We start from the raw sequence: 26,939 nt of genomic DNA, 5'->3' as shown, positions 1-26,939 counted from the left end.
TAGATCAGGAGTTGAGAAAAGCAAAGATCAATGATCTCAGAGCTGCAATCTTTCAAACTGGTGAAGATACTGTAGAGCTTAAAAATGTCAAAAGGAGAATGATTGATGAACTCAGATATGCTGAGAAATGTTTGTTGAAGAACTATCTCAGAACAACTCCTGACATCAGAGAGATCATAAAATGATGAAGCCAAGTCGAAGATCTACAACTGCTTAAATTCTGATATTTATACAGACTGAAGTTGTTATCAGAAGTTGAAATTGGTAAAAGCTTTAAGGACTGTAAGTTGTAGTTATCTAGTCTAATTCTCATGCATTTGTACTTAATGTTTTTGACATCATCAAATATCTGTTAAACTTGTATATTATGTTAATTTACAAGTTGGGGGAGATTGTTAGATATATTTGATAATGTCATGGCTAATATGTTTTATGTTTAGCTTTCAGATCTTATTTGAACAGGATAAATCAGTACTTAACTGTTGATCAGTACTTATACTGGAAGTCAGGACTTAAGGATATCAGTACATATGTTATCAGGAGATAATCGTCAGAAGATAGATATCAGAACTTAAGTGCTGAAGGACAATCAGATAAGGACAGTAGCTGATTAAAGGAAAGAAGATCAAGATAAACATAAGAAGAGATATGCATGAAGAAGGAATTCTGTGAAGAATGGAATACTTGGAAGAAAAGATATCTGATTGATATATTTTAGGAAGCAGAATTATATTCCATATCAATTAGCGATTATCTTGTAACTGTGTAGTATATAAACACAGATATAGGGTTTACACTATAAGTGTTATCATTATTAGAGAAGATTATTCATTGTAACCCTAGCAGCTCTCGTGATATTTGTTCATCACTGAGAGGTAACAGTTCCATACTGTAACAGAGTTTATTGTTTCAATAAAGTTTGTTTTCTGTTACTTAAGTTGTTAAAGTTCGATTTGAGTGTACTATACACTGTATTCACCCCCTCTACAGTGTGTGTGTGACCTAAGACAGTTCCCTGACATCTTGTTTCCAAGGCATCCCATATCTCCTTTACAGTCTTGCAGTTTATTACCCTGTTTGACATTACATTATCAATGGCACTATGCAGTAAGTGTCGTACCTTAGCATCCTTAGCAATTGATGCGATATCTTCAGCAGTGTAATCACTCTTCTCCTTTGGTACAGTCTTTGCTGCTTCACCTGCAACTGCAACAGCGAGCTTGGTTGGTTTGTGAGGCCCTTCCTTGATTCTATCAAGATATTCTGGATCTGTCGCTTCCAGGAACATGGTCATCCTCACCTTCCATATGGGATATTCAGATGGTCTCAATATGGGAACTCTGATAGTCTCATATCAGCTTTGAATTTGTGTCTTTGGAGGTTCTTCAGTTTTGGTGGGCTTAATTGGAGTTTCTGTTTCAGACATGATTGTGTTTAGATCTTAAACTGTTTGTGCGTTAACAAATAGGCTCTAATACCACTTGTTAGGTCACACACACATTGTAGAGGGGGTGAATACAGTGTATAGTACAATCAAATCGAACTTTAATAACTCAAGTAACAGAAAACAAACTTTATTGAAACAATAAACTCTGTTACAGTATGGAACTGTTCTCTCTCAGTGATGAACAAATATCACGAGAGCTGATAGAGTTACAATGAATAATCTTCTTGATTGTGATAACACTTATAGTGTAAACCCTATGTCTGTGTTTATATATTACACAGTTACAAGATAATCGCTAATTGATATGGAATATAAGTTTGCTTCCTAAAATATATCAATCAGATATCTTTTCTTCCAAATATTCTATTCTTCATAGAATTCCTTCTTCATGCATATCTCTTCTTATGTTTGTCTCGATCTTCTTTCCTTTAACCAGCTGCCTTCCTTATCTGAACGTCCTTCAGTACTTAAGTTCTGATATCCATCTTCTAATAATTATCTCCTGATAATATAAGTACTGATATCCTTAAGTCCTGACTTCCAGTAAGTACTGATTTATCCTGTTTAAGTAAGATCTGAAAACTAAACATAAATCACATTAGCCATGACATTATCAAATATATCTAACATATTAAGTTGCAATAAAGAGAGAGAAATAAAAGAAAAAACAGATAAAGTTACTTATCAGTGGCCCGAGAGAGACCAACTTTCTTTAGGGAAAACTCCTCTAAAAGGGTCCAGGTGTCTGTTTGACCATTATCTGTGATGAGGGTTTGATAAGCGACCTCCTCCTCATAAATTAGTCTAATGCTAGAAGGGCTACCATCGACTACTTTACAAAAGAGCCTACGAAAAAGAGTGGCCCAATCGCCTCCGGCCCAGGTCAGCCTAACAAATTCATCTCTCAATTTTGGGTTATTCTTAACAATAGAGTTATCATAAAAATATGGGGGATTTTGGGCCTTTGACGTATTAAAACCCAGCCCGGTTGAGTTAAAACACTATTATAGAATTGGAATATCTTTCTAAAAAAAACGACTAAAAGAGGAAATTTATTCCTAAGATATAAAACCATAAAACAAATAATGTTTCTCCATGCGTTAGGGGGTAGCTGACAAGGGTTTATTTGCACATCTGCAAGGAGATGCAGAATGAATTCGTGAAAAGGGAAACTAAGACCTGCGGTTAGGACTCCTCGAAATATAAAGATAGTATCCCCCTCCCAGTTACAGTACCTATCCTCAGGGGCGGGCGGAGTAATTCTAAGGTTTGAGGGAGTTTTTACATGGTGTTGTAAGCTTCTATCCTACCATCTAGCTCATGAAAAGTATTACCACGGTTTTAAGAATCTGAATCAGAAAGAGATGGATATTCATCCCCTCTAGTACTAATCATGTCTATGAGAGAAGTATAAGGAGAGCATATTTGAATAGCGGTACCTCTTTTAGAAGTGTTCATCTTGGTCAGCCTAGTAAGGTCGCGATCCGCCATTGATGTTCTTGGGAAGGAGGCTTGAAACTCAGAAAACGGTTGACGGTGGTGGAGCTACGGTGGCAAATAACGCCGAAAATCGCCTTCCTAAGAGAGGAACTAGAGAGAAATTTGAGAGAAATTTGTGAAAGGTGAAATGAGAAACTCTACCCCTCACCACACTTATATAGCAGAATCAAAGGAATTGAATCGACAAAGGCCCATTGAAATAGTTTCCCAATAAACAAAAGCCCACTAAAAAGGACGCTTCTGGGACAATTTAGAAGGTCGGGAGGAATGTGAAGGGTCCATAATCGACCAGAGCTCTTATCGAATAAAAGTTGGCCTTGATCGAATTTTTATTCGATTAGAGTGGTATAAAATCACTTAATTCGACCAGAGTCCTGATCGAATAAAAATTGGTCTTGATCGAAGTTTTATTCGATTAGAGTGGTAGAAAATCACTTACTTCGACCAGAGTCCTGATGAATGTAAAAAGTGACTTTGATCGAATGTTTACTCGACTAGAGTGGTAAAAATAGAGATAAGTCGATCAACATCCTAATCGAATCGATCAGGAATCCTGATCGATATTCAATTAGACCTCAGTGTCAAAAATAGAGATAAGTCGATCAACATACTGATCGAATCGATCAGGAATCCTGATCGATATTCAATTAGACCTCAGTGTCAAAAATAAAGATAAGTCGATCAGCATCCTGATCGAATCGATCAGGAATCCTGATCGAATTTCAATTAGACCTCAGTATCAAAAATAAACATAAGCCGATCAGCATCCTGATGGAATCGATTAGAAATCAGAAATCCTGATCGAAATTCAATTAGACCTCAATGTCAAAAATAGAGATAAGTCGATCAGAATCCTGATCGAATCGATCAGGAATCCTGATCGATTTCAAGTTAAACCACAATGTCAAAGATAAAGATAAGTCGACCTGGTCGATTTCACAATCGACTAGGATGACAGACTTAAAGATACTTTGACCAGAGTCCTGGTCGATTTCAATCAGGATTCCGGGTCGTTCGTATGTGATTTCTTTTCGAAAATAGTAATAAGGAAAAATTCCAGAAAATAAGGAAAAATTCCTGGAAAATACCAGAAAATTCCTAAAAAATGGGAATAAGGGAGTTTCAAAAATACCCTGAAGCCACGAATAAGGTACATCGTTGTAAATGTGTAGGTCGCTACACACTTTACGCAGAAAACGATACCCTGTAAGGTAATAAATGAACTTAACTTCCGTAAGATCTTTTACGATTTCCCGGAAGTTGGGGGGCAAATGATAGGGAGAAAAATAAACCCTGGTCGCGCAATTAATATCACATTAATTATTCCCGAGTTGGGTGAACAATAAAGCCCATTACAAAGGGTCCAAAATCCTGAATATTAATTAATTTTGTAATTAATTAATATGAGATAAATCAGCTGATAGGTAAAGTCCAAATAAGGACACAATTTCTTGGAGATTGCCCCCAAGAAATCTCATGGGATAGGGAATCAATTTCCTGCATTATAGGACTCTAAAGTCCACACTAAATATGAGACTTATTCACCAAGTCTCCTAACCCCAACATAATTCAAATGCATCTCATGCCTATATAAGGGGTCTCACCTCACAAATTAAAACTACGTTTTTGACTTGATTCTGGCACACAACAAGGTATATAGGCATCTTGTTAAAGGCAATTGAGTCACAAAATAGAAGAGCAGTCAAATCGAGTCTCAAAGTTCACAAACTCTAGCAATTAATACGACCTAATTTTTAATCCATAACACAAAACATATATATTCAATTCAAATTTTAAAGATTTATAACAATCCACTGATTTTGAATAATTATTGCTGATTTTGACTGATTTTAAATATACACAAATTTTAGCGAAAGTGTTGAATAGATCTCGTAAAGTCTTGCTGATTTGAGTATCATTTCTACAAATCCATCAAAATTTCTTGGATTTTACTAAAATTTCTGAAAATATAAAATACACACATAAATACACTAACAAATCAGTCAAAATCTACAATTTTATAAAATACAAAAAAATCCATGGAGTTTTAAATATCATCGGATTTTAATGGATTTTTTAGAATCCAAATTGAATAACACTAGATTTTAATGGACGTTTTAAAATCTAAATTGAATACCCCCAGATTTTAAAATACTTTTCTCAATCCTTATTAAATACCATCAGATTTTAAAGCATTTTTTAAAATAGAAATTAAATAATTCGGATTTATAAAGTCCAAAAAAATCTTTTAAAATTTCAATTGGATATACCCTTTTTAGACTCTGTGAAACATTTATCAAATGATAATAAAAATAACTTGAAAAAGGAGACTTTTTAAAGAATATCTTCATAAAAAAATATCAAATAACAATAAAAATAACTTGAAAAAAAGGAGACTTGTTAAAGAATATCTTCATAAAAAATATGGCTTATCACACAAATTTAAGATGATACTTTTACCCAAAATGCGCATACACTTAATTTTCTTTTTGTGTTCTCATTACTTGTATGTACAAAAATAAATATTGTTCGGAAATCGGAACACATAATTTCCAATATCAATACAGGGAACACAAAACTTCAAAAAAACTATAAAATAAAGTATTTGAGAAATAAATAAATAAATTTAAATTGAGTAGAAAATGAAAAATCCAAGTAAACCAAAAGTACCAAGTTCAATTTTGGGAATATTCGTTGGTACACATGACATGATTCATTATTGCAGTGTAATCTGAAAAACACACACAAACTGAAGTGGTGTTGTCGTCATACTAAAATTAACCCATCACCTGAAACTTCAGTCCCCTACCTGTTTGTTTGTTTGTTCCCCAGTAGAAAATAGAAATGGCGTCATCGCCTGACGTAAGCGGGATAATGGACAATGCCAAGGAGCTTGATCGATTAAGGAAAGAACAAGAAGATGTTCTTATTGAAATCAATAAGATGCACAAGAAGCTCCAAACCAGTACCCCCCCCCCCTTTATTTTTTCTTATTAATTTCCCCAAAGTTTTGATTTTTATCACTTCCTATATATTTATGTTTGTTTTATGTTGGTGGCTTTTGTTGATTACTTGAATTATTTGATGCCCAATTTCATGTTTTTTTTTATGTAAATGTTGCAACTTGAGTTGTTTCTTAGTGGATGAGACTTGGAGTTTTCGACTTCTTGATGTTTCTGTAAATATAGAGTAACATATTTATTATGTCACAATCTTTTTAGGCTTGTAGATTGTAAGTGATTGATTGACTTGTGGTGTCAAAATTTCATCTGAAATGTGTTTTCTAATTGTCTACCAAATGAAAGTGAGGCTTTCGATGATGTCTTTCTGTTCCTTGGCGGATGTGTCATGAAAGTGATTTGGATGCCTTGTGAATAACAATGACCTCTCTCTGTTGCTTTATCAAGGTCACATTGATTATTTTTTGTTTACATAGGGTTATATGCAGGCAGTTTGAAAAACTATGTTCCTACCTGGGGTTGTATTGATTAGTTTTAAATAATTAAATGTAAGAAAAATGTGACATTTTGCGATGGAGTAAGTTCTGATATAGCTTCTCAGATATAGTCTAGTGGATAAATTAGGTTGAGTTTGTATGAGGATTGAGGAAGCAAATTTCGACTAATATAAATCCAGGATATTCTCTAGTAGTTTATTATTCATTTGTTGGTACTCAATCATAGTTGCTATTTAGTTGTCTGTATATGGTTTGATTGACTGTTCTGATTTTCCTGTTAATGTCTGCAACAATGATTTTAACTGCTTTCATTTTTGCGAACTTCTATTTCTTCTCATATCCTGGTTTGCCTTGTGATATTCAGTATCGTGGTTATGTCACAAACTTTTGATCTAGCTTATCTCATATTCTATATTTTGCATTCTCACAATTATTGCACATGGTGATGCAGCCCCTGAGGTGGTTGAGAAGCCTGGTGATACTTCACTGTCTAGGCTCAAGATGTTGTACACTCAAACAAAAGACCTTTCTGAAAGTGAAGTGAGGTATGCCTATTTCACATACATATATGTACATTATTCTTCTATTTTTTTATATTTAAGCAAGACATGTAGAAATTATTATTTAAAGTGTTTGTAATGCCCATGTCACCTTGTTTTAACTTATATATCGAGCTTTAACTTTTGTTTAATTTAAACTTGTGTTAATTTATCAGAAAAAAGAAAAAAACTTGGATTAACTTCCAGACAACTTATTGTATTTCTATTTTAGTAACTCCTTAACCTTCTTAATATGTTAGATAGTGACTATTACTTACTTGCGTGCAGTATTGCCACTCAATTGATTGGTCAACTGGATACTCTGCAACCATCTGGACCTCCAGGACAACAACGAAGAAGAGTAGGTGGGTTGTAGAAACCCTATGCTGTTTTTAAGTGGATAGTGAAATGTTTGTATTGTTGCCTTTAACTTGTTACATGCTAAGTTTATTTCCAAGTCATTCATTTTAACATTTAGATACAATTTAGCATATATGTTGGTTACGTGGTGATATCATTATAAATATCAGGTGGACAGGTAATTTTTTTCTGTCACCTAAACTGTGCCCTAATTTTTTGCAAACAGATTTTTGGGAGAACCTAATATGTCCAACCCGTTATATTTTCTGCTTTCTTGTCTTTTCAAATATGGTTCCGGTAAAAGATATATCATGGGAGATGGGTTAAGTATTTAATCTTCATGCTTGTTATGGTGTCCATTTGGAAACGCCATGACTGCCGTATAGCATCTTATGGTGAATAATGGTATGGTGTCCGGATTGCCTCAGAGAACGGAAGTATGAGCATCTCCAATAAGGGGTTGTCAAGCTAGTTGCCAACTTTGCCAAATCATCATATATATTAATATTTTATTTTCACTCAATTTTATATCAACTTGGCAACATTCTACTCCAATAGTTAGCAACCTTTAATTGTTGCCTGTGTGGTCCCTTAAATTAAATTGTAAATGACTCATAAACTAAAAAGGGTATTATTAATATAAACTTTTTGCATTTGTATATGTATTTTAACCATTTTAGGAAGTTGCCAAGTTTTGGCAACCTTGGTAGGCAACCTCTTGGCAACCATACAACTCCAATAGGTTGGCAACCAAGGGTGCCATGCAACATAAGATTTGGCAACCCCTTGGCAACCTCTATTGGAGATGCTTTAAGGCAGTTGCCATTCTCCTTGGGCTGTGGCAAACCATAGCGCCTGGGCACCAGGATATTTTTTTAGGGGGAAGGGGACAAACTGTTTTTTTGTGATTCGTAATTTGAATTTCTGAATTGATCTGAATAATAGTGAATGGCCTTAATTTTCCTGATCTGCGAATTGCAGAAGGTAATGAGCCAAAAAAGAAAAGAATGAAGATTGATTCAGAAATATCAAGAGTGTCCCCTTCGATGCGGAACCACCTGGACGCCCTTGCAAGTTTAAAGGGTGAACAAGTATGCATTACACAATATGTACATCTATATGAATTTCCATGTTTGCTTCAAAAAATTATTTACTTTGCTGCTTCACAATGTTAGAGGATGTTGTTACTATCGTATAATCTTGTGCCGGCAGTGCGACACCCTAACTGTATTTCTATCTGAAGCGGTTAACTTTTTCTTGTTTTAGGTAGCAGCTAGGGTCAGGCTAGAGGATGCTGATAAAGATGATTGGTTCATTGTCAAAGTAATTCATTTTGATAGGGAGTCAAGAGAGTAAGTTCACTTCCAATAATGGAACTGAATTCTTTTTAAATTTATTACTTTGGATTTCCCCTTCCCCCTTCCGGGAAGGATACAAATGCACATGAGTTTGAACTAAAAAGCAACAGATTGGAAACTTCCTTGTAGTATAGTCTTTATCTTTATCGGGTTATATAGCCCGGATTATGTATGGGTTGAAGTCTTGAAGATGTAGCTTTATGATATTTACATTCTTACGGTGAAGTTATGGTAAAAAAACTGTTTTTTTTCCGACTTGATTAATAGTTTGAGCCTATTATTGTGTTTTCTAATTTTTCTCTGTTTTATATAAGCTGTAGATATGTATCGCACAAAGATACTTTTTGCCTTTTTTATAAGTTATTCTTAGATCCAACTTTCTACTGTAGCTGCCTAATCTTTCCAGTTGACCATGTTAGAACTTAGATTCCCCTGATACGTTATCAGTATCTTCATTTCTCATATGTTCTACGGAGGCTAAGATTTTTGTAAGATGAATAGACCTAGCCATTCTGATCACAAATAACGGGATTTATTTGGTCATTAGTTACATAATATATGGAGGATCTTACTTATGTTTCTTTAAATATCTATCTGTGTATATGTTCAACAAGAAATGGTATGTGGAATACTATCTTGCTCGGACTCTTCATTTTACCCGTGTCGTACACTTGACACTCGGACATGAATACTCGGATTTTGACACTTATTTTAGGCCAAAAACATTAATATTTTTCAAATGTTGCGGAGTCCGATACTTGGACATGTGTCCAAGTTGGACACTTCTAGCCGAGTCCGAGTAACATAGTATTCCACCCCAGAACCACATTCTATTAAGTAGATAAAGTCGTTATGTTTTGGAGGAAATAGACCTATAAATTGACAACACATCTCCTATAATGCTCAGACTCTCTGCCCCCCTGAGAAATAATTACAAGAATGACTCTTTTCCGAAACTTCAAAAAAACCACTTTTGAATAATTGGCCAACAATGACCCTTCTAATACCTAAATGCGGAATGCATATTCAGTGTTGCAGGAGGGTAGCCGTCTGAAAAGGGAAAAAAAGGGGTACAGGATATAGCATGAGATCTGCACTCATGTCTTTTCAACAAGGGACCCTCATAGTAGTGCATATCCTTGTGTTGTGCATTAGTGAATGCGTATCCAATTTTTATTTACCAGAGTACTCCACCACAGCATGCGTATAAAAAATATTTAATCACTGAATATGTCACTAGAGATTGCGTATTCAATACAGAAAAAGTATAATATGTCAGTGTAGAATGTGTATCCTGTGTTACTACACTACCGTATGCGTATCCGGCCGGCTATAATTGGCCAAAGTATCAAGATCGGTTATTTTTGTCAATTGTGATTGGGAAGAAGGTTAAACTTGATCTTCACTCCCATTTTTGACAAGGTCGATCACAATCAATGCCGGATATTGATGGGAGTCAGTTTTCTGGACGAGGTATAGGAAAGACGAAACAAATTTGTGCCCGGATGCTAGATTACAAATATCAAACAATCAACCTCAGAGTATTAAAAGTTTTCTCATAGCCATTATAACCTTAGGTATAAAACAATTTTACTTGTACATACTTGTAGAGAAGAGCTTTGAACAGCTGTGTTCTCAATGACTGTCCCTGTAGAGCCAGTTCTTAAACAACTCAATGACAAATAATTTCCATTCATGAATGTGCTCATATGGTAACATTGTGGAGAAAACACTTATTTGGAGATATACTCCCCCTCTCCTCAAAAACATTAAAAACACCATCTACGTGGAAATCCTTATATGTATGTAATGTAAATTAAATTTGGTCTTGTTCTCTTCATTGAGGTATTTGGTTTCAGGGTGGTAGGTCATCCATCACAATATTCTTGCAAAGTCTCTATTAATTTGTCCCTTCACCCTACAGATTTGAAGTACTTGATGAAGAACCAGGTGATGATGAAGATAGCAGTGGCCAGAGGTAGTCTATATTCTATATACTGGAATTTCTATTAATTATTAACTTGGGCCATCATCATCTTATGGGGTTAAATATCAAAGTGGTCACTAAATTGAAAGTCATATATCAATTTAGTCAAGTATCATTTGAATATCTAAAGTCAAACTAATATATCAAACTTATGTTTATGGAATTCTATACATTTTTCTTGAATCCTACTACAACCTAATGAAAAGATATGAATTATAGTTTTTAAGATAACATATTTAGATTTTTAAAAAATTATCTACTATTTCTTCTAATTTTGTAGTTATTTTTTGATTTAAATAAAAATAATTAGTATTTAAATTTTATAAAATCTAGAAATATTATCTTAAATACTAGAATTTATAACTGTTCATTTTGTTGCGATAGCATTCAAGAAAAAAGTATGGAACTCCATAAAAATAATTTTTAATTATCGTGTATATATTTTTGATGTATATGTTTGATATTTAATATTATTTTAGTGATTCAAGTGATTGAGATTTAATATGACTTTAGTGAATCAAATGATACCCCGTTAAGATTATACTTAAAATCTTAATTATTCTACTCTCCTAGGATGAAGTCATGAAGATATAATCCACTTGGATCATTAGGTAACTGAGAGTGTAGAGTTATATTCGCTTTTAGTCGGGTTTTTAGCATTTATTCTTCCTTTTGGATCGGGATTTTGTAAATGTGGCTTATATCAGTTTCTTATCCTGGAAATTTTATTGTCACTACGTTATATGTGATATGCTATTATTAAATTTTACATGAATATATGTGTTTTAGATCAGGTTTTTGTGGAACAATTACAATTTGTCACCAGTCACCACATGCGCTATGTCTTATTAATATGATTATGCTATCTTCAGAAAGTACAAGTTGCCTATGTCGCACATTATTCCTTTCCCCAAGCGAAATGATCCAACAAGTGCTCAGGATTTCCCTATGGGTAGACATGTTTTGGCTGTCTATCCAGGTACAACTGCATTGTACAAGGCAACTGTAGTCCTTGCTCGTAAAGTAAGTGCATCTACATACTTTACTTCATTTGTAGTTTATAGTTATATTTCTGCTATGATCCTAACAACGCTGCATTAATAATGGATGGTGCTTGGTTCTTTAACTATGGTACAACTTGGCAGAGGAAGACTGATGAGTAAGTCCTTTCTTGCCCGTAATCTTGTTCTAGTTGCAGGACATTGAGTGAAGAAATTTATTAACATGTGCTTTCTATTTTGGTTACGGGTCAGTTATATTTTGGAATTTGATGATGACGAAGAAGATGGATCCTTGCCTCAGAGATCTGTACCCTTTCACAAAGTAGTTGCTCTTCCAGAAGGACATGGGCAGTGAATGTGATGTTAAGAAACTTTATTTATGTAGTGTTTTGTGTAGTCTCGTTTGAGTCCAAATATTGAGCTGCTCTGTAAAACATTAACCGTGCCTGTAAACCTTCATAGAAGTTTCAAGTGAATGTGGCAAGTGATTTGTAATTATTCTTCTATAATCAAAGTCAAGTTTTTTGTTGAATTAATTTACGAAAATCTTGATTGTGGAGATCTGTTTATTATTAAGGGTTCATATAAGCAATTAAAGTGCTGAAGACTCTAATATTACAACACTGAACAGTAAGATTATGATAGGAAAACTCATTATTGGAGTGGGTTGTGTTATTGACATGCTTGAGCAATTGGAATGGGTGGATCTGAGAGTGAACCATTTATTATGAGACTTGCGATCCACCGATTTGCAGATTCAGTGTAATGCACGCTATCCCAGCTAATGACTTTAGAAGGGTTTGGGCAAGAACCGGCATGCATATCCCTGCCATTTACATTAGCATTATACCCACACCAGATGTTGGTGCCATTTCTCCGATAACCACAACAGATTTTCGAAGCATCTTCAAATCCTGAATCAAGTAATAGTATTAGTTGTTTGCTGTTGATGCCTCGAGTGAAGCAATATCGTAAACGTTGTTGGTACACAACACATGATTCATTAGGAAGTGTTTTAAACAATTATAGATTAATAATCATTAATGATGTAGGACGTGATTTTGAATATCGGATAACAATTACCTAGATCTCTCGCATTGCGGATCAGTTTATATTTAGCAGTGTAAATATCCACATGCGTTATTGATGCTTGTGGAAGCTCTGCCCTTAGCTTGATTACTCTCTCTTTAAGCTGCTTGTTGAACTCTTTCGCTATATCATTCTGATCCTTGATGCATCCGTCTTCATCCAAAATTCCTGGTTTTAAATGTTGCTCTATTTCGACTGTCTTCAGAGGCAAGCAGCCAACAGGGCCTGTATTGTGTATCCAGAATGCCCGTGCCCCGGTTCTATATAAATTCTGTTAAAATGAACACCTTTAATCGTCAAATGAAACTGAAAAACAAGAACCAAAAACAGATAATTGCGATGAACATACATGAACAGCATCAGCAAACAGTGCGATAATGTCAGGAATGTCAGCTAGGATTTGTTGATTACTCATTTTTCTAAAACCAGCATCAAGATCATTTTGTCCAATATCAAACATGTAAAGAGCCTTTGAGAAATCCTCTGGCTTAGGCAGACCATCTCGCCCCGCCTGTTCTTTGGCTAAAAAATTACAAGGAAAAAGAAAAATCCTCTGATTTATTTCATGTAATGTTGATAAAAACGGATAATATCCGATTAATGAAACTGACCTAGATTAAAGAAATAGGTCGTTTGAGCCTTCAACTCATAAAAGTGGGTGAGCTGAATATCAAGTGAAAAAGGACTAACATAATTCTGGAACCATCCCTCATTTTGTTGCCTAATGGTTGCCCCTCTCGTCGCAAAATTAGCACCGTGCTCAAAATTGGGCTTAATGGAGTTCAAATATGCACTCAAATACGGAATTCCCAGGTGCTCAGCTGCATTACGTTTACACATAGGTTTACATTCATACACAAACTAATTTCATCAACAAACAACAAATCAGTAAATATATCTGTACACTTAAAATTGAATTATAAAAGTAATCTAAGATGTGTTGGCCCAAACACAAGTACATTATGTAACACAACAATAATAAGTGAAAAAAAATATGGCAGTAGTTTAGCAATGATATCAATGATAAGCAGGCCAACAAAGCAATAATTAGGTGAAGAAGAATGTTGTAGTAGTTTACCAATGAAATCAATGATAAGGCGGCCATCGCAAGCTCTACCGGAGGGATTGTGGAAGAACGTCTCGCCGTTAGGAGGGACAGTAGGAGGAAAAACTGCAGAAAGTCCACCAGTATCGGAGTTGGAGTCACCGAAGTTGTAAATAGCAGGAATGTTACAGTTGACAGCAGAGGGCCCTCTTTTTCTTCTTCTACTTTCTTGAGCTCTTCCTTGGCCAGGGGAAGAAAGTAGGAGAGCTAGTAAAATGGCTGTAAAAAACCAGCTCATTTGTTATGAAAATGTATAGTTTGGGAGATGTGGATTCAAGTCAACTCAATTCATTACCAGACACACACACAAGATCTCAAGCAAGATGTACTAGTGGCTTAGTGCTCCTCTCTAGGCAATTCTTTTATCATCTTGTTATTGGTTTGTCATTTTCACATGTTGTCCAAATACACGAGTCAAACCGTCCGTAACTACTCCAACTCGTAAAATATTCGAATTTGACGGATAATAATTGAGTCGAACTCAAGTTTTTAAAATTTTTTATCGAGCCGAACTCAAACTTCAAATTACTCGACTCTTCGCGAGCCTTATCGAGCCTCTATATTTTTCATTTCGTATTATATATAAAAACAATATATTTAATAGAATCGAACTCGAACCGAATCACTCATATTTCGAGTTTTTGTTAATATTCAACGAAATCAATTCGAGTTTTTGAACAGAGTTCGAGCCTATCGAACGTTTTATAAGCCAAGTTTCGAGTTTGAAATTAAATAATCGGTCAAAGTCCTGTTCGAGACCGAATTTTTTAATCGAATTCGAGTCGATGGCAGTATTTGACCCGACTCGATTATACCCCAATCCAAACTAACTACTAAGTCATTTTTTTAAAAAAATATTATAGTTTAACAATAATACATTCCAATTTTTTTAGTAATTAAACACATTCATACACACGTTTTATATTTCACAAAATTCGAATCTTCGAATCCCATAAAAGAGGCAAAAGAAATTATGATAAACAAAGAGAGGTGGTTTGTTAAAATCCAAAATCATATCTTTGTAAATAAATTTTTTTATAAAAACATATTTTCATAAAAAAAATTAAAAATTCGTATTTTTGAAAATTTTAATTTTTAAAGTTGTACAAAATGTGCAAAAGATACAGCAAACGACGACGTACGAAAATGCAATTGAATTCTTGATTGCGTTTGCCCTAATAACAAAAGAACCGATTTTACAACAAAGAGAGAGGAGAGAGAGATGGGAAAGAAGAAGCAAAAAGTCCAAGAAAATGGAAACAACGAAGAGAGCAAGGAGGAGGTAGTAGTGAAAGAAGGTGAGAACTTATTGGGTGCACCCAAGTTCAAGAAACTTGAAAATGGTCGATTAAAGTGTGTTGAAACTGGCCATGAATTGCCTGCTCATGCCAAAGACTCTTATGCTCAAACCAAGCACTGCAGATTGGGTCTCATTGAATCTTTCTTGATACGTAATAAACCCCCTTTGAATATGTTTACCCAAGATCCTGTCTCAAGGTATTAACTAAACCCCTTCTTTTTCTTTCATTTGGGATTGAAATTTTCACGTGGGTTTGTTTGTATGATTGTTTTGTGTATGTATGTGTGTTTGTATGTGAAGATTTGGTGAAAACATTCTATCTTTACAACTTGCTGAATTTGTATTGGGTTAGTTTCTGCAATTATGTATTGTTTTTATTTTTCTCGCAAGATGGTAATGTGTTACCGGGGAAAAATATTGTTTCTTTACAGCTTGCGTAAGTTTGTGAAATGAAAGGGAATGCTAGTGATATTGATTTGTAGTTTATTGTGGAATGGGTAGTTAAGAAGTTGTTCTGTACTATTTTATTGGGGAGGACGAGTGAGAGTGTTTGAGTAGATTGATTCCGCTACTTTTTTGAGAAGTTAATTTGTTGGCATCGATTTGTTTTTGGCTTTTGTTATTTGATTTTTCTTTGTGCTGATACTAGATTTTTGTTGTTGTGGTGTTGTTGTAGCTCGAAGTTGACGTGTAAGCTAACAGGACTTACTGTGAATAAGTCTGAGGAGCATATATGGAAGCATATCAATGGGAAACGGTTCCTGAACATGTTAGGTTTGTTTTATCTTGTTGCATTGGTTAAAGTTGATTCAGTATGATTGTCATCGGTTAAAATTTTTTAGGTACTTGGTAGTTGTTTTGCTTGATTAATTCACGTGCCCCGTTTTTATTCAGCAATGTGACATTTATATGTGAATCAGATAAAAAAGAAGCCGAAAAGGAAGCATTGCAGGAGAAATCAGATGTGAAGGAAAATGAAGATGGTTTGGAGAAGAAGAAAAAGGAGAAGGAGAAGGAGAAGAAGAAGAAGAAGGAGAAGAAGAAGAAAAAGAAAAATAACCAGAAAATGCAAGATGATGAGGAGAATTCAAACGGGTCTGAATTAAGGAATCCATCTGATGAAGGCAATATTTCAGAGGAAGTGGACTTCTGGATTCCCCCTTCTGGAGAGCGTTGGGACTTTGATCATGGAGCTGAGCGATGGGGTTCTGATAGTGATTCTGATTCAGGACCTGAAACAGAAGATGTTAGTGGCACAGGTACATTTTTAACCACAGAGCTATGAATTGAATATGTAATTTTTTTATTATTGTTTTTAAATATCATGTAATCTTGTCAAGTTTCAGTTTAAAGAAGTAAGAAATAGAGAATTAAAATTAAGTTCTTACATAGAGGAAAAGAAAAATGACATATCTACATCCAATGTTATAACTTCTGTGTATTCCCCTTTCATTAGACGGAGCTGATGAAGAAAATGAAAGTGATGTGAAGGAGCTGTCCAAGAAGTAAGTCTTCCTTTCCTTTGATATACATGTCAATACATTTTGTTAGTAGAACATCATCCCGGATATGCTTCCTCTGCAGGGAAAAGCGAATTTCTGTGGGAAACAAATTTCGTTAACTGTTTACTTAACGAAATTGATAACTGTTTACCAAGGAAGCATGCGTATCTTTAACTTAAATATATTTAATTACTGAATATGTCACTAGAGATTGCGTATTCAATACAGAAAAAGTATAATATGTCAGTGTAGAATGTGTATCCTGTGTTACTACACTACCGTATGCGTATCCGGCCGGCTATAATTGGCCAAAGTATCAAGATCGGTTATTTTTGTCAATTGAGATTGGGAAGAAGGTTAAACTTGATCTTCACCCCTTTTTTGACAAGGTCGATCACAATCAATGCCGGATATTGATGGGAGTTAGTTTTTTGGACGAGGTATAGGAAAGACAAACAAATTTGTGCCCGGATGCTAGATTTACAAATATCAAACAATCAACCTCAGAGTATTAAAAAGTTTTCTCATAACCATTATAACCTTAGGTATAAAACAATTTTACTTGTACGTACTTGTAGAGAAGAGCTTCGAACAGCTGTGATCTCAATGACTGTCCCTGTAGAGCCAGTTCTTAAACAACTCAATGACAAATAATTTCCATTCATGAATGTGCTCATATGGTAACATTGTGGAGAAAACACTTATTTGGAGATATACTCCCCCTCTCCCCAAAAACATTAAAAACACCATCTACGTGGAAATCCTTATATGTATGTAATGTAAATTAAATTTTGTCTTGTTCTCTTCATTGAGGTATTTGGTTTCAGGGTGGTAGGTCATCCATCACAATATTCTTGCAAAGTCTCTATTAACTTGTCCCTTCACCCTACAGATTTGAAGTGCTTGATGAAGAACCAGGTGATGATGAAGATAGCAGTGGCCAGAGGTAGTCTATATTCTATATACTAATATGGCTGGAATTTTTATTAATTATTAACTTGGGTCATCATCATCTTATGGGGTTAAATATCAAAGTGGTCACTAAATTGAAAGTCAAATATCAATTTAGTCAAGTATCATTTGAATATCTAAAGTCAAACTAATATATCAAACTTATGTTTATGGAATTCTATACATTTTTTTTAAATCCTACTACAACATAATGAAAAAATATGAATTATAGTTTTTAAGATAACATATTTAGATTTTTAAAAATTTATCTACTATTTTTTCTAATTTTGTATTTATTTTTTGATTTAAATAAATATAATTAGTATTTAAATTTTATAAAATCTAGAAATATTAGCTTAAATTCTAGAATTTATAACTGTTCATTTTGTGGCGATAGCATTCAAGAAAAAGGTGTGGAACTCCATAAAAATAATTCTTAATTATCGAATATATATTTTTGATGTATATGTTTGATATTTAAATTACTTTAGTGATTCAAGTGATTGATATTTAGATAAAAATGGTCCAATGGGAGCAATAATTTCCAGGAACATTTGGACCATTTCGTTTCTGAGCAGAAGAGCCGTTTTCGAGTAGTGTTCGATCAATTACGTATTAATCAATATTCGATTGATTGGTTTGAGGTTATCGACAAAAAGGGTTTGTCTAAGCCATTTCGTTTCTTTTTGTCCAAGTCACTTCTTTTTTTGTCCAAGTTGCTTTTCTTTTTGTCTAACTCACTTCCTTTTTTCTTTGTGAGTTTCGGGAATTTAATATGACTTTAGTGATTCAAATGATACCCCGTTAAGATTAGGTAGTAAGTGACATATGACCTTTACTCAGTGACAACTTTGATATTTAATCCTTATGTTATGTGAAGAATATTGCACTATAGTTAAATCATTTCCTTTATGTTATTGTTGCACATCTTGCATGCTGTAATAGATAGTCACACCAGTACAACTTACGACACATACCTTTTAAGTTAAAACTGATGAATATACAACAATATTTGAAGGCTCGCAGACTGTTGTTCTTGTTTTTGATGTGTTTCCATTTCTACAATAAGATACTCTATTTTCTTATTAATATAGATTCATTGTGCTTGTTGGACCGTGTTCCTACTAGTCAGTAATCAGTATCACTATGCTTCATGTGACTGTGTCTGCATGTTAAATCTGGCTTTCTTTCCAATTTCTGCCGAGTAGCGTTTGCATAATCTTCAAACCTAAGAATTTGGGAGAATCAAATGCTAAGTTTTTGGTTTCCTTTTACGTTATCATAATTTCTATTCTGGTTATTGTTGTCATGATCTGGATGCCACTTATGAGTTATATGCATCGCTGGTCAAAAAACTTCTAATGTGATATGATATATTCTCACAGAGTTGCATTACTCAATTTATAATTTTATATCTGGCAAGATAGATTGGTGATGCTACTGTGACGTACAAAACTTTATTTTTGTTGAAGAAACTACAAGATATGACTCATACATCAGTCTTGTGGATGAATTGAGCACGTGATGGCTCACTGATAAGGTTGAGGGCCTTTAGCTCAAAACTCCAGTATTCAATGAACAGAAACCAAACTAGTGTTAGAGAACGTGCAAGTGTTAGTCTTGCAATTAAATCACATGCTTACAGCTTCATTCTTATTAATATCAGCATGTTGCTGATAACTGTCGCCATCCATGTGTTTGTTTTTCATATTTCCTTCAATTCTACTTAAAATCTTAATTATTCTACTCTCCTAGGATGAAGTCATGAAGATATAATCCACTTGGATCATTAGGTAACTGAGAGTGCAGAGTTATATTCGCTTTTAGTCGGGTTTTTAGCATTTATTCTTCCTTTTGGATCGGGATTTTGTAAATGTGGCTTATATCAGTTTCTTATCCTGGAAATTTTATTGTCACTACGTTATATGTGATATGCTATTATTAAATTTTACATGAATATATGTGTTTTAGATCAGGTTTTTGTGGAACAATTACAATTTGTCACCAGTCACCACATGCGCTATGTCTTATTAATATGATTATGCTATCTTCAGAAAGTACAAGTTGCCTATGTCGCACATTATTCCTTTCCCCAAGCGAAATGATCCAACAAGTGCTCAGGATTTCCCTATGGGTAGACATGTTTTGGCTGTCTATCCAGGTACAACTGCATTGTACAAGGCAACTGTAGTCCTTGCTCGTAAAGTAAGTGCATCTACATACTTTACTTCATTTGTAGTTTATAGTTATATTTCTGCTATGATCCTAACAACGCTGCATTAATAATGGATGGTGCTTGGTTCTTTAACTATGGTACAACTTGGCAGAGGAAGACTGATGAGTAAGTCCTTTCTTGCCCGTAATCTTGTTCTAGTTGCAGGACATTGAGTGAAGAAATTTATTAACATGTGCTTTCTATTTTGGTTACGGGTCAGTTATATTTTGGAATTTGATGATGACGAAGAAGATGGATCCTTGCCTCAGAGATCTGTACCCTTTCACAAAGTAGTTGCTCTTCCAGAAGGACATGGGCAGTGAATGTGATGTTAAGAAACTTTATTTATGTAGTGTTTTGTGTAGTCTCGTTTGAGTCCAAATATTGAGCTGCTCTGTAAAACATTAACCGTGCCTGTAAACCTTCATAGAAGTTTCAAGTGAATGTGGCAAGTGATTTGTAATTATTCTGCTATAATCAAAGTTAAGTTATTTGTTGAATTAATTTACTAAAATGTATAGTTTGGGAGATGTGGATTCAAGTGAACTCAATTCATTACCAGACAGACACACAAGATCTCAAGCAAGATGTTGTAGTGGCTTAGTGCTCCTCTCTAGGCAATTCTTTTATCATCTTGTCCATAGGTTGTCATTCACGTGTTGTCCAAACTAACTACTATGTCGTTTTTTTTAAAAAATATTGTAGTTTAATAATAATAATATATACCAATTTTCTTACTAATGAAACACAATCATACACTCAGTATTCGGAAAAAAATCGAATTTTCAAATCCCGTGAGGAAGGCGAAAGAAATTCTCATAAACAAAGATGTTTTGGGTTAAATATCGAAAGATTTGTAGGTACAATCTCGATAAATAAATAATCACGATAAATTAGTATACTTTTTAATTCTAATATATCCAAATTAAATTATATAATCTCTGTCGTAACCATTTTTTAAAGTTTCATATTTTAAAATTGTTAGATATAATTTCATAATTTATATTTTATTTTTTAATAAAAATTGAATATTATATTTTTATATTAAAAAAAATTAGGCAACTATCTATATAATCTTAAATTTACCCATGACCCATTTTATTTTTTTACACATAAAACTTTATATTATACACATATCCGTGGATCTTTCATTTAAATTAATTATAACCCATTTTAGAAACTACCCTCATATATACTTAACCCATTCCCTGATTGTAGCAACTGAATAATATGTTTGAATTTTTTTGAATTGTTTCTCTCAGTCTGCTGCATAACTCCAGCCTCCTCTGTTCTTCTCATTCGTTCCATACTCCGTTGATCTGCTGTTAATCATGGATCCACGGTCTCAGACAACCTCTTCAAGGACTTCACTTATAGGTTTGTTTTCATTTTGAAGTCCTGTTAATCATTATGCACGTTAACTGTTATATGATTTGGTTGGTTTGTTTCTTTATCAATAGGTTTGAAACGTTTGATTCGTAGCCATTATTCATCAAATGAGGACGTAAATCAATCTTCTGTGTTGCAGCCCATCCCAAGTTTGAATGTTCCTGACTCGACGGGTATTGCATCTTTCTTTGTCTTTATGTTCGTATGTAGTTTTAAATCTAAATCATGTCCTTATATTCGTTTCATGAACTTAGTTGTGAAGCGTAGAAATATTTGTGTTGGCCAAGAAAAGTGTTGCAGTTTCAAATCAACAAACACCAAGTTCTGTAGTATCGTCTTGTAAGTTTTCCATATCATACATATCTTATTTGTTACATAAATAAATTCTGAAACTCATGTGTAACATACGCATTTTGTAGTGGGAAATAGGTCTCCTTTACAACCATTATCAAATAAGACAAATGTTTTGCGTGACCCCCCTACAAACCTTCTAATTTTGTTGTTGATGTTTCGTCTAATAGAAGCAGCAGATCTTCCTTCACAGGTATGTGTAGTTTGTCTACAAATTTTTTGTGCCGATGTTCAGTCTCTGTACCAATGTTCCTTGCAGATGTATGATGTTATGTATAATTTTATTGTCTGTGATATTTGTTGATTGCTAGATTTGAAACGTATGAGCAGATGTGTAGGATTGAGACTTGTTGGTGGATTAAATAACACTCCTTGCAGTGTATCAATTTCACCTATTTCAGGTATTATACTTGAAGAAAATAACACTCCAACTGCCAAGAACATGGAAGGAGCTGTTGCATTGTCAGATATTACCAATGCGTCGTGTACGTTATATTAGAACTTGATACTGAAAGTTAGAAGTTTGTATGTTCTGTTGCATTTGCTATATGTTTAACATTACATTGTGTTATTGGTTGCAGTAGTGAAACGTAGAATACGTGATCGCAATATTGAGAAAATTTTTACAAGCCCCATGTGTATGTTGTCTTTTAATAATTCTGTTTTCAATAAGTTGTTATGATTTCCTATTTCATGTTTGCCCCTAATCAGTTTATTCCATTACTAACAATGTATATTAATAACTCTGTATTTTATTTTATTTTTGTTCAACAATCTTCTTTTTCGGGAATTACAGGTGTAGAAAATAACAGTGTAGTGACGAAGAACACAAAACCATATTCCACGCCTTCAGATATGAACAGTACCATGTGTGCGTTACCTATTAACTTAATTCTCCAAATTGTAAGATTTTATGCCTGTTTTGATGGGAAAACAATTAATTTCCATTGTTGTATTTTGTTGCAGATAAAAAATATAAAGTACGTGGTCCTAATATTGAGAAGATGTATACAAATGTCATGCATATGTTTTTTTGAGAATATGCTATTTTGGGAATTTTTTTAAAACTTTACAGAATGTAATTTTTTAATCCCACTTTCTTCAAGAAAGGAGATGTATACTCACTTATTTATTTACTATGCAGCTGTGCAACGTAAAGGACTTGGTATGTCCTCTGTGAATAGCGGTGACGCATCTTCAAACTCTAATCCCATCTTCGAACATGGGCTAATGAGCCAACCTGGGATGTCTCATTTACGTAAAAGTTGTCATAATCCCCATGAACCAAAGTTAAGAAATATTAAAGGAAAGAATAAATGTCAAGCAACTCCTGAGAAGAGGAATTTGATTTCATATTTTGAAAATGTGGTTGAAACTGACAATTCAGAGTCCAGTGATTCAGATGTTGGAATTGATGACATGTACCATGATGACCTGAATGGTGTGATATTGAATCAAAATTTGTGGCGTGGATATATGGATCTTGGTCCTCCGTCAAAGTTGTGCAATAAATGTGGTGCTACTATGTGGAACGAAGAGCGTAATAATAAATTAAGTCCGTGTAAAGAGCCCACATTTTCTATATATTGTCGGAATGGCCAGATAAAATTTGCCAAAAGAAAGACCGCCACCAGAACGACTAGCTTCTTTGTTACTCGGTTGTGAGAAATCAAGGCATTTTAAACAGTACATAAAAGTGTACAACTGCATGTTCCAATTCACTTCCACCGGTGGTAAGATTGATAACCCAATAAACAAAGATAGCTCTCCATATTATTTTCATTTACAAGGTCAAAACTATCATTTGGTTGGGAGTTTAGTACCGCTGGATGGATCTTGCCCCAAATTTTACCAACTCTACATATACGACATGCAGAATGAGGTTGAGAATAATATCAATGTAATGGGAGGTGCTTCTGACAATGTTGATCCAGATATTGTCGAGGAACTTTTAAGTATGTTAGACAAGAACAATGAGTTAGTCAAAACTTTTCGCATGGCTCGGAATCGGTTTGAAAATGAAGATCTGGATGAGTTTAAGTTAGTCCTCATATCATCTCAATCTTCTAGCGGGATACCAAACCATATTATGCCATCTGATGAGGTTGCTGCTTTCATTGTTAGTGATGATACGGATACCGGTGGTTTTAGAGACACAGTTGTGAATTCCAAATAAGAAGGATTGAAGAGGATATATGAAACAAATCCATATTTTATGCAGTTGCAATATCCACTACTATTTCTTTGGGGAACCGAGGGGTATCATAAACGTATACCTCTGATAAACATTAAATACCCTGAAACAGAGAATTTAGATGATGAAGACCTTGATCCTGACTCTACACAGAGGCGACATATTTCACTAAAAGAGTATTATTGTTACAAGATTATGATACGCAATTCTGAAGGTATTTATTAGAAGTAAGCAATGTGATTAGAATATAAACTGCGTAATGAATTAGTGCATATTCTCACCATTGTGTCATTAATTTCAGGTTTAACTCCACACCTTGCCGGACATTTGTGGCAACAGTACGTTGTTGATTAGTTTGCTTCCATTGAACAATATATATTAGACTTGGTTTCAACGCATCAAACTACCATCCGTGCTGATTTGTATAATTCTGTACGTGATGCTCTCAGTAAAGGAGACCATGATCCAATGCATGTTGGAAAAGCTGTTATACTGCCTACTTCATTCACTGGATCTCAACGATACATGTTTCAATACTTTAAGGATTCCTTGGCGATATGTCGTGCAATTGGTCATCCATCCTTATTTCTCACCATGACGTGCAACTCAAAGTGGCCAGAGATACAATAAATGCTTAAATTATTTCCCAATATTGATCCAGTTGATGCACCGGATATTGTTTCTCACGTGTTTAAATTGAATCTTGATCAACTATTAGATTTGATTAAAAAGAAGAACTACTTTGGAAAGTGTATAGGAGGTAAATTTATTTTATTGGACACCGTCAATTTTACATTGAATTTTTTGAAACATATCTACATATGCATAAATTTAATGACATATTTTTACTTTACTTATGTTTTACATAGTTATGCATGTAATTGAATTCCAGAAGCGTGGTTTGCCACATGTGCATATGCTAATCTGGCTGAGCCCTGAAAGCAGACCTAATTCTATTGAAAAGGTTGACCAGTTGGTTCCTTCCGAAATACTAGATATGAATTCTGATCCAATAGCATATGAAGCTGTTAAGAACTACATGATGCATGGAACCTGTGGTAAAGACTTATATACATCTCCATGTATGGTGAAAGGATAATGCATGCGTCATTTCCCAAAGAGGTGTGAATAAATAGAGTGATACATATGTTCCGCAATAAGTCTATTTTATTATTAATGTCGACGCATGTAATTTTTTTTTTGCAGATTTAATGGTAATACTTATTTTGACGATTCTGGTTTTCTTATTTATCGGAGGCGTAACAGTGGTAGAGTTATCAACAAAAAAGGGATCAACCTTGACAATCAATATGTAGTGCCATACAATCGAGATCTTATGTTGCGGTTTCAGTGTCATATAAAATTGGAAATTTGCAATAGTTCAAGATCATTGAAATATCTCTTCAAGTACTGTTTGAAGGGTCATGACACTGTTACAATGTTGTTGAAGAAGAAAAGTAATAAATCAGGGAATGAACAAACTGCAAGATCCGTCTAAGAATTTGAATGAGGTCAAGAATTTTCTTGATGGTAGATATATTTGTGCATCTGAGGCATCCTGGAGGATTTTTGGGTTTGACATTCACCATCGTTCTCCAAGTGTTGATCGCTTACCAATACATTGCCCGATCAGAAGTACTTGAATATTCAGAGTTCTGCAGATTTGAAGGATGTGTGCAATGATGTGACTTCCAAAAAAAGTAAACTAGATGCATGGTTTGTAGCTAATAGTGAATTTCCACAAGCGCGAAATTTTACGTATTCTGACTTTTCCACCCATTTTACATGGATAAAGAAAACTGCTAAATGGAAGCTTTGTCAAAGAGGTGATGTGGTTGAGAGGTTAGCAAAGGTTCATGCAACAACTGGTGAATTATTGTATCTTCGAATGTTGTTACTTAGATGTAAAGGTGCTTTATCTTTCACTCGACTGCGAACCATTGATGGAACTACATATGATACATTTAAGGAAGCATGTGGTGCTCTTGGTCTGTTAAATAATGACAAGCAGTGGCATGATGCTTTGGAAGAAAATGCATTCTCAGCTATGCCAACCCAAATTCGGGCTATGTTTGTTAACATCCTGGAAAATTGTTATGTGTCCGATCTGCTTGCACTATGGGAAAAACACTGGCCAACATTGTTAGAAGATGTTCTTTATATGAGGCGCAGGATTTCATATAACATTCATTTGATATTGTCTGAGTATGAAATCCATAACTATGCTTTAGCAGGTATGTGATCATTATTAAATACAAGATACCTTCGTTACTTTGTACTATTACTTTTATTGTTTTTAGTTAGATGTCGGAACATTTACCATTGTTTTTTTTGTGCAGAGATTGAAAAGTTGTTAAATGATGTTGGTAAGTCCTTAAAAGATTTTCATATGATGCCATTTCCTGATGAACGATTTTTTCAAACTTTTGTCAATCGTCTCATTGTTGAGGAAATAACTACAATAAAGAAGAATTGAGACTTAATCACGAAAAAACTCATAAAAATCTGAACTCAAGGCAGCTGGATGTATATTATTTAGTTGTTGATAATATTAAAAAAAATAAAGGTGGAATGTTTTTTATTTACGGGAGCGGTGGATGTGGTAAAATGTTCCTTTGGCAAACTCTTTGTTCACGTTTTCGATCAGAAGGAAAGATTGTTCTTCCTTTTATAGGCTCCGGAATTGCTGCTACACTTCTTCCTGGTGGCCGAACAACTCATTCTAGGTTTAAAATACCGCTTAAATTAGATCGGAGTTCTATTGCTGGAATAAAATATTGTATAGACATTGCAGAGTTGATGCAACACACAAGTCTTATAATATGGGATGAAGCTCCAATGCAGCATCGCTATGCATTTGAAGCCGTGGACATAAGTTTGCGAGACATAATGGTTACCATTGATGTAGAACAAGGAAAAAGTCCCTTTGGTGGTATTATAGTTGTTTTTGGTGGCAATTTTCGATAGATATTACCTGTTTTGCCTAAGGCTGGAAGGGTTGAAATAATGAATGCATCATTTAACAAATCCCGGATTTGGAAATCTTGCGAGGTCTTTCTTCTTAATCAGAACATGAGATTACATTCAGGTAATTCTGAAGCTAGAAATAAAGTAATAGCCGATTTTAGTAAATGGCAACTTGAGATTGGAGACGGAAAAATTGAATGCATTGATACTCATCGTGCGATGTTGAA

General features: G+C 34.4%; 4 protein-coding genes across 4 annotated transcripts; 3 read left to right on the top strand and 1 right to left on the bottom strand.

Annotated features, from left to right (window-relative positions):
• The first annotated feature begins 5,643 nt into the window (after window positions 1-5,643).
• On the top strand, window positions 5,644-12,147 carry LOC141697090 (SAGA-associated factor 29 homolog A-like). Its single transcript, XM_074501300.1, has 9 exons — window positions 5,644-5,912; window positions 6,856-6,949; window positions 7,232-7,308; window positions 8,285-8,394; window positions 8,570-8,655; window positions 10,586-10,639; window positions 11,521-11,671; window positions 11,794-11,807; window positions 11,902-12,147. The coding sequence occupies exons 1-9, from the start codon at window positions 5,792-5,794 to the stop codon at window positions 12,002-12,004; spliced, it is 810 nt and encodes a 269-aa protein (XP_074357401.1). The 5' UTR covers window positions 5,644-5,791; the 3' UTR covers window positions 12,005-12,147.
• Window positions 12,148-12,197: 50 nt separating this feature from the next.
• LOC141697089 (GDSL esterase/lipase At5g14450-like) lies at window positions 12,198-14,211 on the bottom strand. Its single transcript, XM_074501299.1, has 5 exons — window positions 13,817-14,211; window positions 13,350-13,559; window positions 13,088-13,260; window positions 12,733-13,009; window positions 12,198-12,563 (listed from the first exon to the last, which is right to left on the bottom strand). Exons 1-5 carry the CDS (start codon window positions 14,079-14,081, stop codon window positions 12,322-12,324), a joined length of 1,167 nt encoding a protein of 388 aa, XP_074357400.1. The 5' UTR covers window positions 14,082-14,211; the 3' UTR covers window positions 12,198-12,321.
• A 770-nt stretch (window positions 14,212-14,981) lies between these two features.
• LOC141697590 (uncharacterized) lies at window positions 14,982-20,311 on the top strand. The gene is made up of 8 exons (XM_074502050.1): window positions 14,982-15,340; window positions 15,820-15,917; window positions 16,064-16,402; window positions 16,600-16,648; window positions 17,538-17,591; window positions 19,651-19,801; window positions 19,924-19,937; window positions 20,032-20,311. The coding sequence occupies exons 1-8, from the start codon at window positions 15,066-15,068 to the stop codon at window positions 20,132-20,134; spliced, it is 1,083 nt and encodes a 360-aa protein (XP_074358151.1). The 5' UTR covers window positions 14,982-15,065; the 3' UTR covers window positions 20,135-20,311.
• A 3,110-nt stretch (window positions 20,312-23,421) lies between these two features.
• LOC141695565 (uncharacterized) lies at window positions 23,422-26,712 on the top strand. Its single transcript, XM_074499803.1, has 10 exons — window positions 23,422-23,670; window positions 23,773-23,959; window positions 24,047-24,098; window positions 24,195-24,316; window positions 24,407-24,505; window positions 24,615-24,803; window positions 24,952-24,959; window positions 25,379-25,979; window positions 26,085-26,111; window positions 26,393-26,712. Exons 1-10 carry the CDS (start codon window positions 23,422-23,424, stop codon window positions 26,710-26,712), a joined length of 1,854 nt encoding a protein of 617 aa, XP_074355904.1.
• The last annotated feature ends 227 nt before the right edge of the window (window positions 26,713-26,939 follow it).

The sequence above is a fragment of the Apium graveolens genome, chromosome 11 (genome assembly GCF_009905375.1).
Source record: "Apium graveolens cultivar Ventura chromosome 11, ASM990537v1, whole genome shotgun sequence".
NCBI lineage: Eukaryota > Viridiplantae > Streptophyta > Magnoliopsida > Apiales > Apiaceae > Apium > Apium graveolens.
This window is presented reverse-complemented; position numbering and strand designations above follow the sequence as displayed.

Coding starts and splice junctions, on each gene's coding strand:
- LOC141697590 (XM_074502050.1), top strand. CDS start 15,066: ATGGGAAAGAAGAAGCAAAAAGTCCAAGAAAATGGAAACAACGAAGAG. Junction 15,341..15,819: donor ACCCAAGATCCTGTCTCAAG/GTATTAACTAAA, acceptor GTGTTGTTGTAG/CTCGAAGTTGACGTGTAAGC. Junction 15,918..16,063: donor ACGGTTCCTGAACATGTTAG/GTTTGTTTTATC, acceptor TATGTGAATCAG/ATAAAAAAGAAGCCGAAAAG.
- LOC141695565 (XM_074499803.1), top strand. CDS start 23,422: ATGCAGAATGAGGTTGAGAATAATATCAATGTAATGGGAGGTGCTTCT. Junction 24,099..24,194: donor CAACAGTACGTTGTTGATTA/GTTTGCTTCCAT, acceptor TGATGCTCTCAG/TAAAGGAGACCATGATCCAA. Junction 24,506..24,614: donor CTTTGGAAAGTGTATAGGAG/GTAAATTTATTT, acceptor TGTTTTACATAG/TTATGCATGTAATTGAATTC.
- LOC141697089 (XM_074501299.1), bottom strand. CDS start 14,081: ATGAGCTGGTTTTTTACAGCCATTTTACTAGCTCTCCTACTTTCTTCC. Junction 13,560..13,816: donor CCTTATCATTGATTTCATTG/GTAAACTACTAC, acceptor AACGTAATGCAG/CTGAGCACCTGGGAATTCCG. Junction 13,261..13,349: donor GACCTATTTCTTTAATCTAG/GTCAGTTTCATT, acceptor GTAATTTTTTAG/CCAAAGAACAGGCGGGGCGA.
- LOC141697090 (XM_074501300.1), top strand. CDS start 5,792: ATGGCGTCATCGCCTGACGTAAGCGGGATAATGGACAATGCCAAGGAG. Junction 7,309..8,284: donor ACAACAACGAAGAAGAGTAG/GTGGGTTGTAGA, acceptor TGCGAATTGCAG/AAGGTAATGAGCCAAAAAAG. Junction 10,640..11,520: donor GAAGATAGCAGTGGCCAGAG/GTAGTCTATATT, acceptor TGCTATCTTCAG/AAAGTACAAGTTGCCTATGT.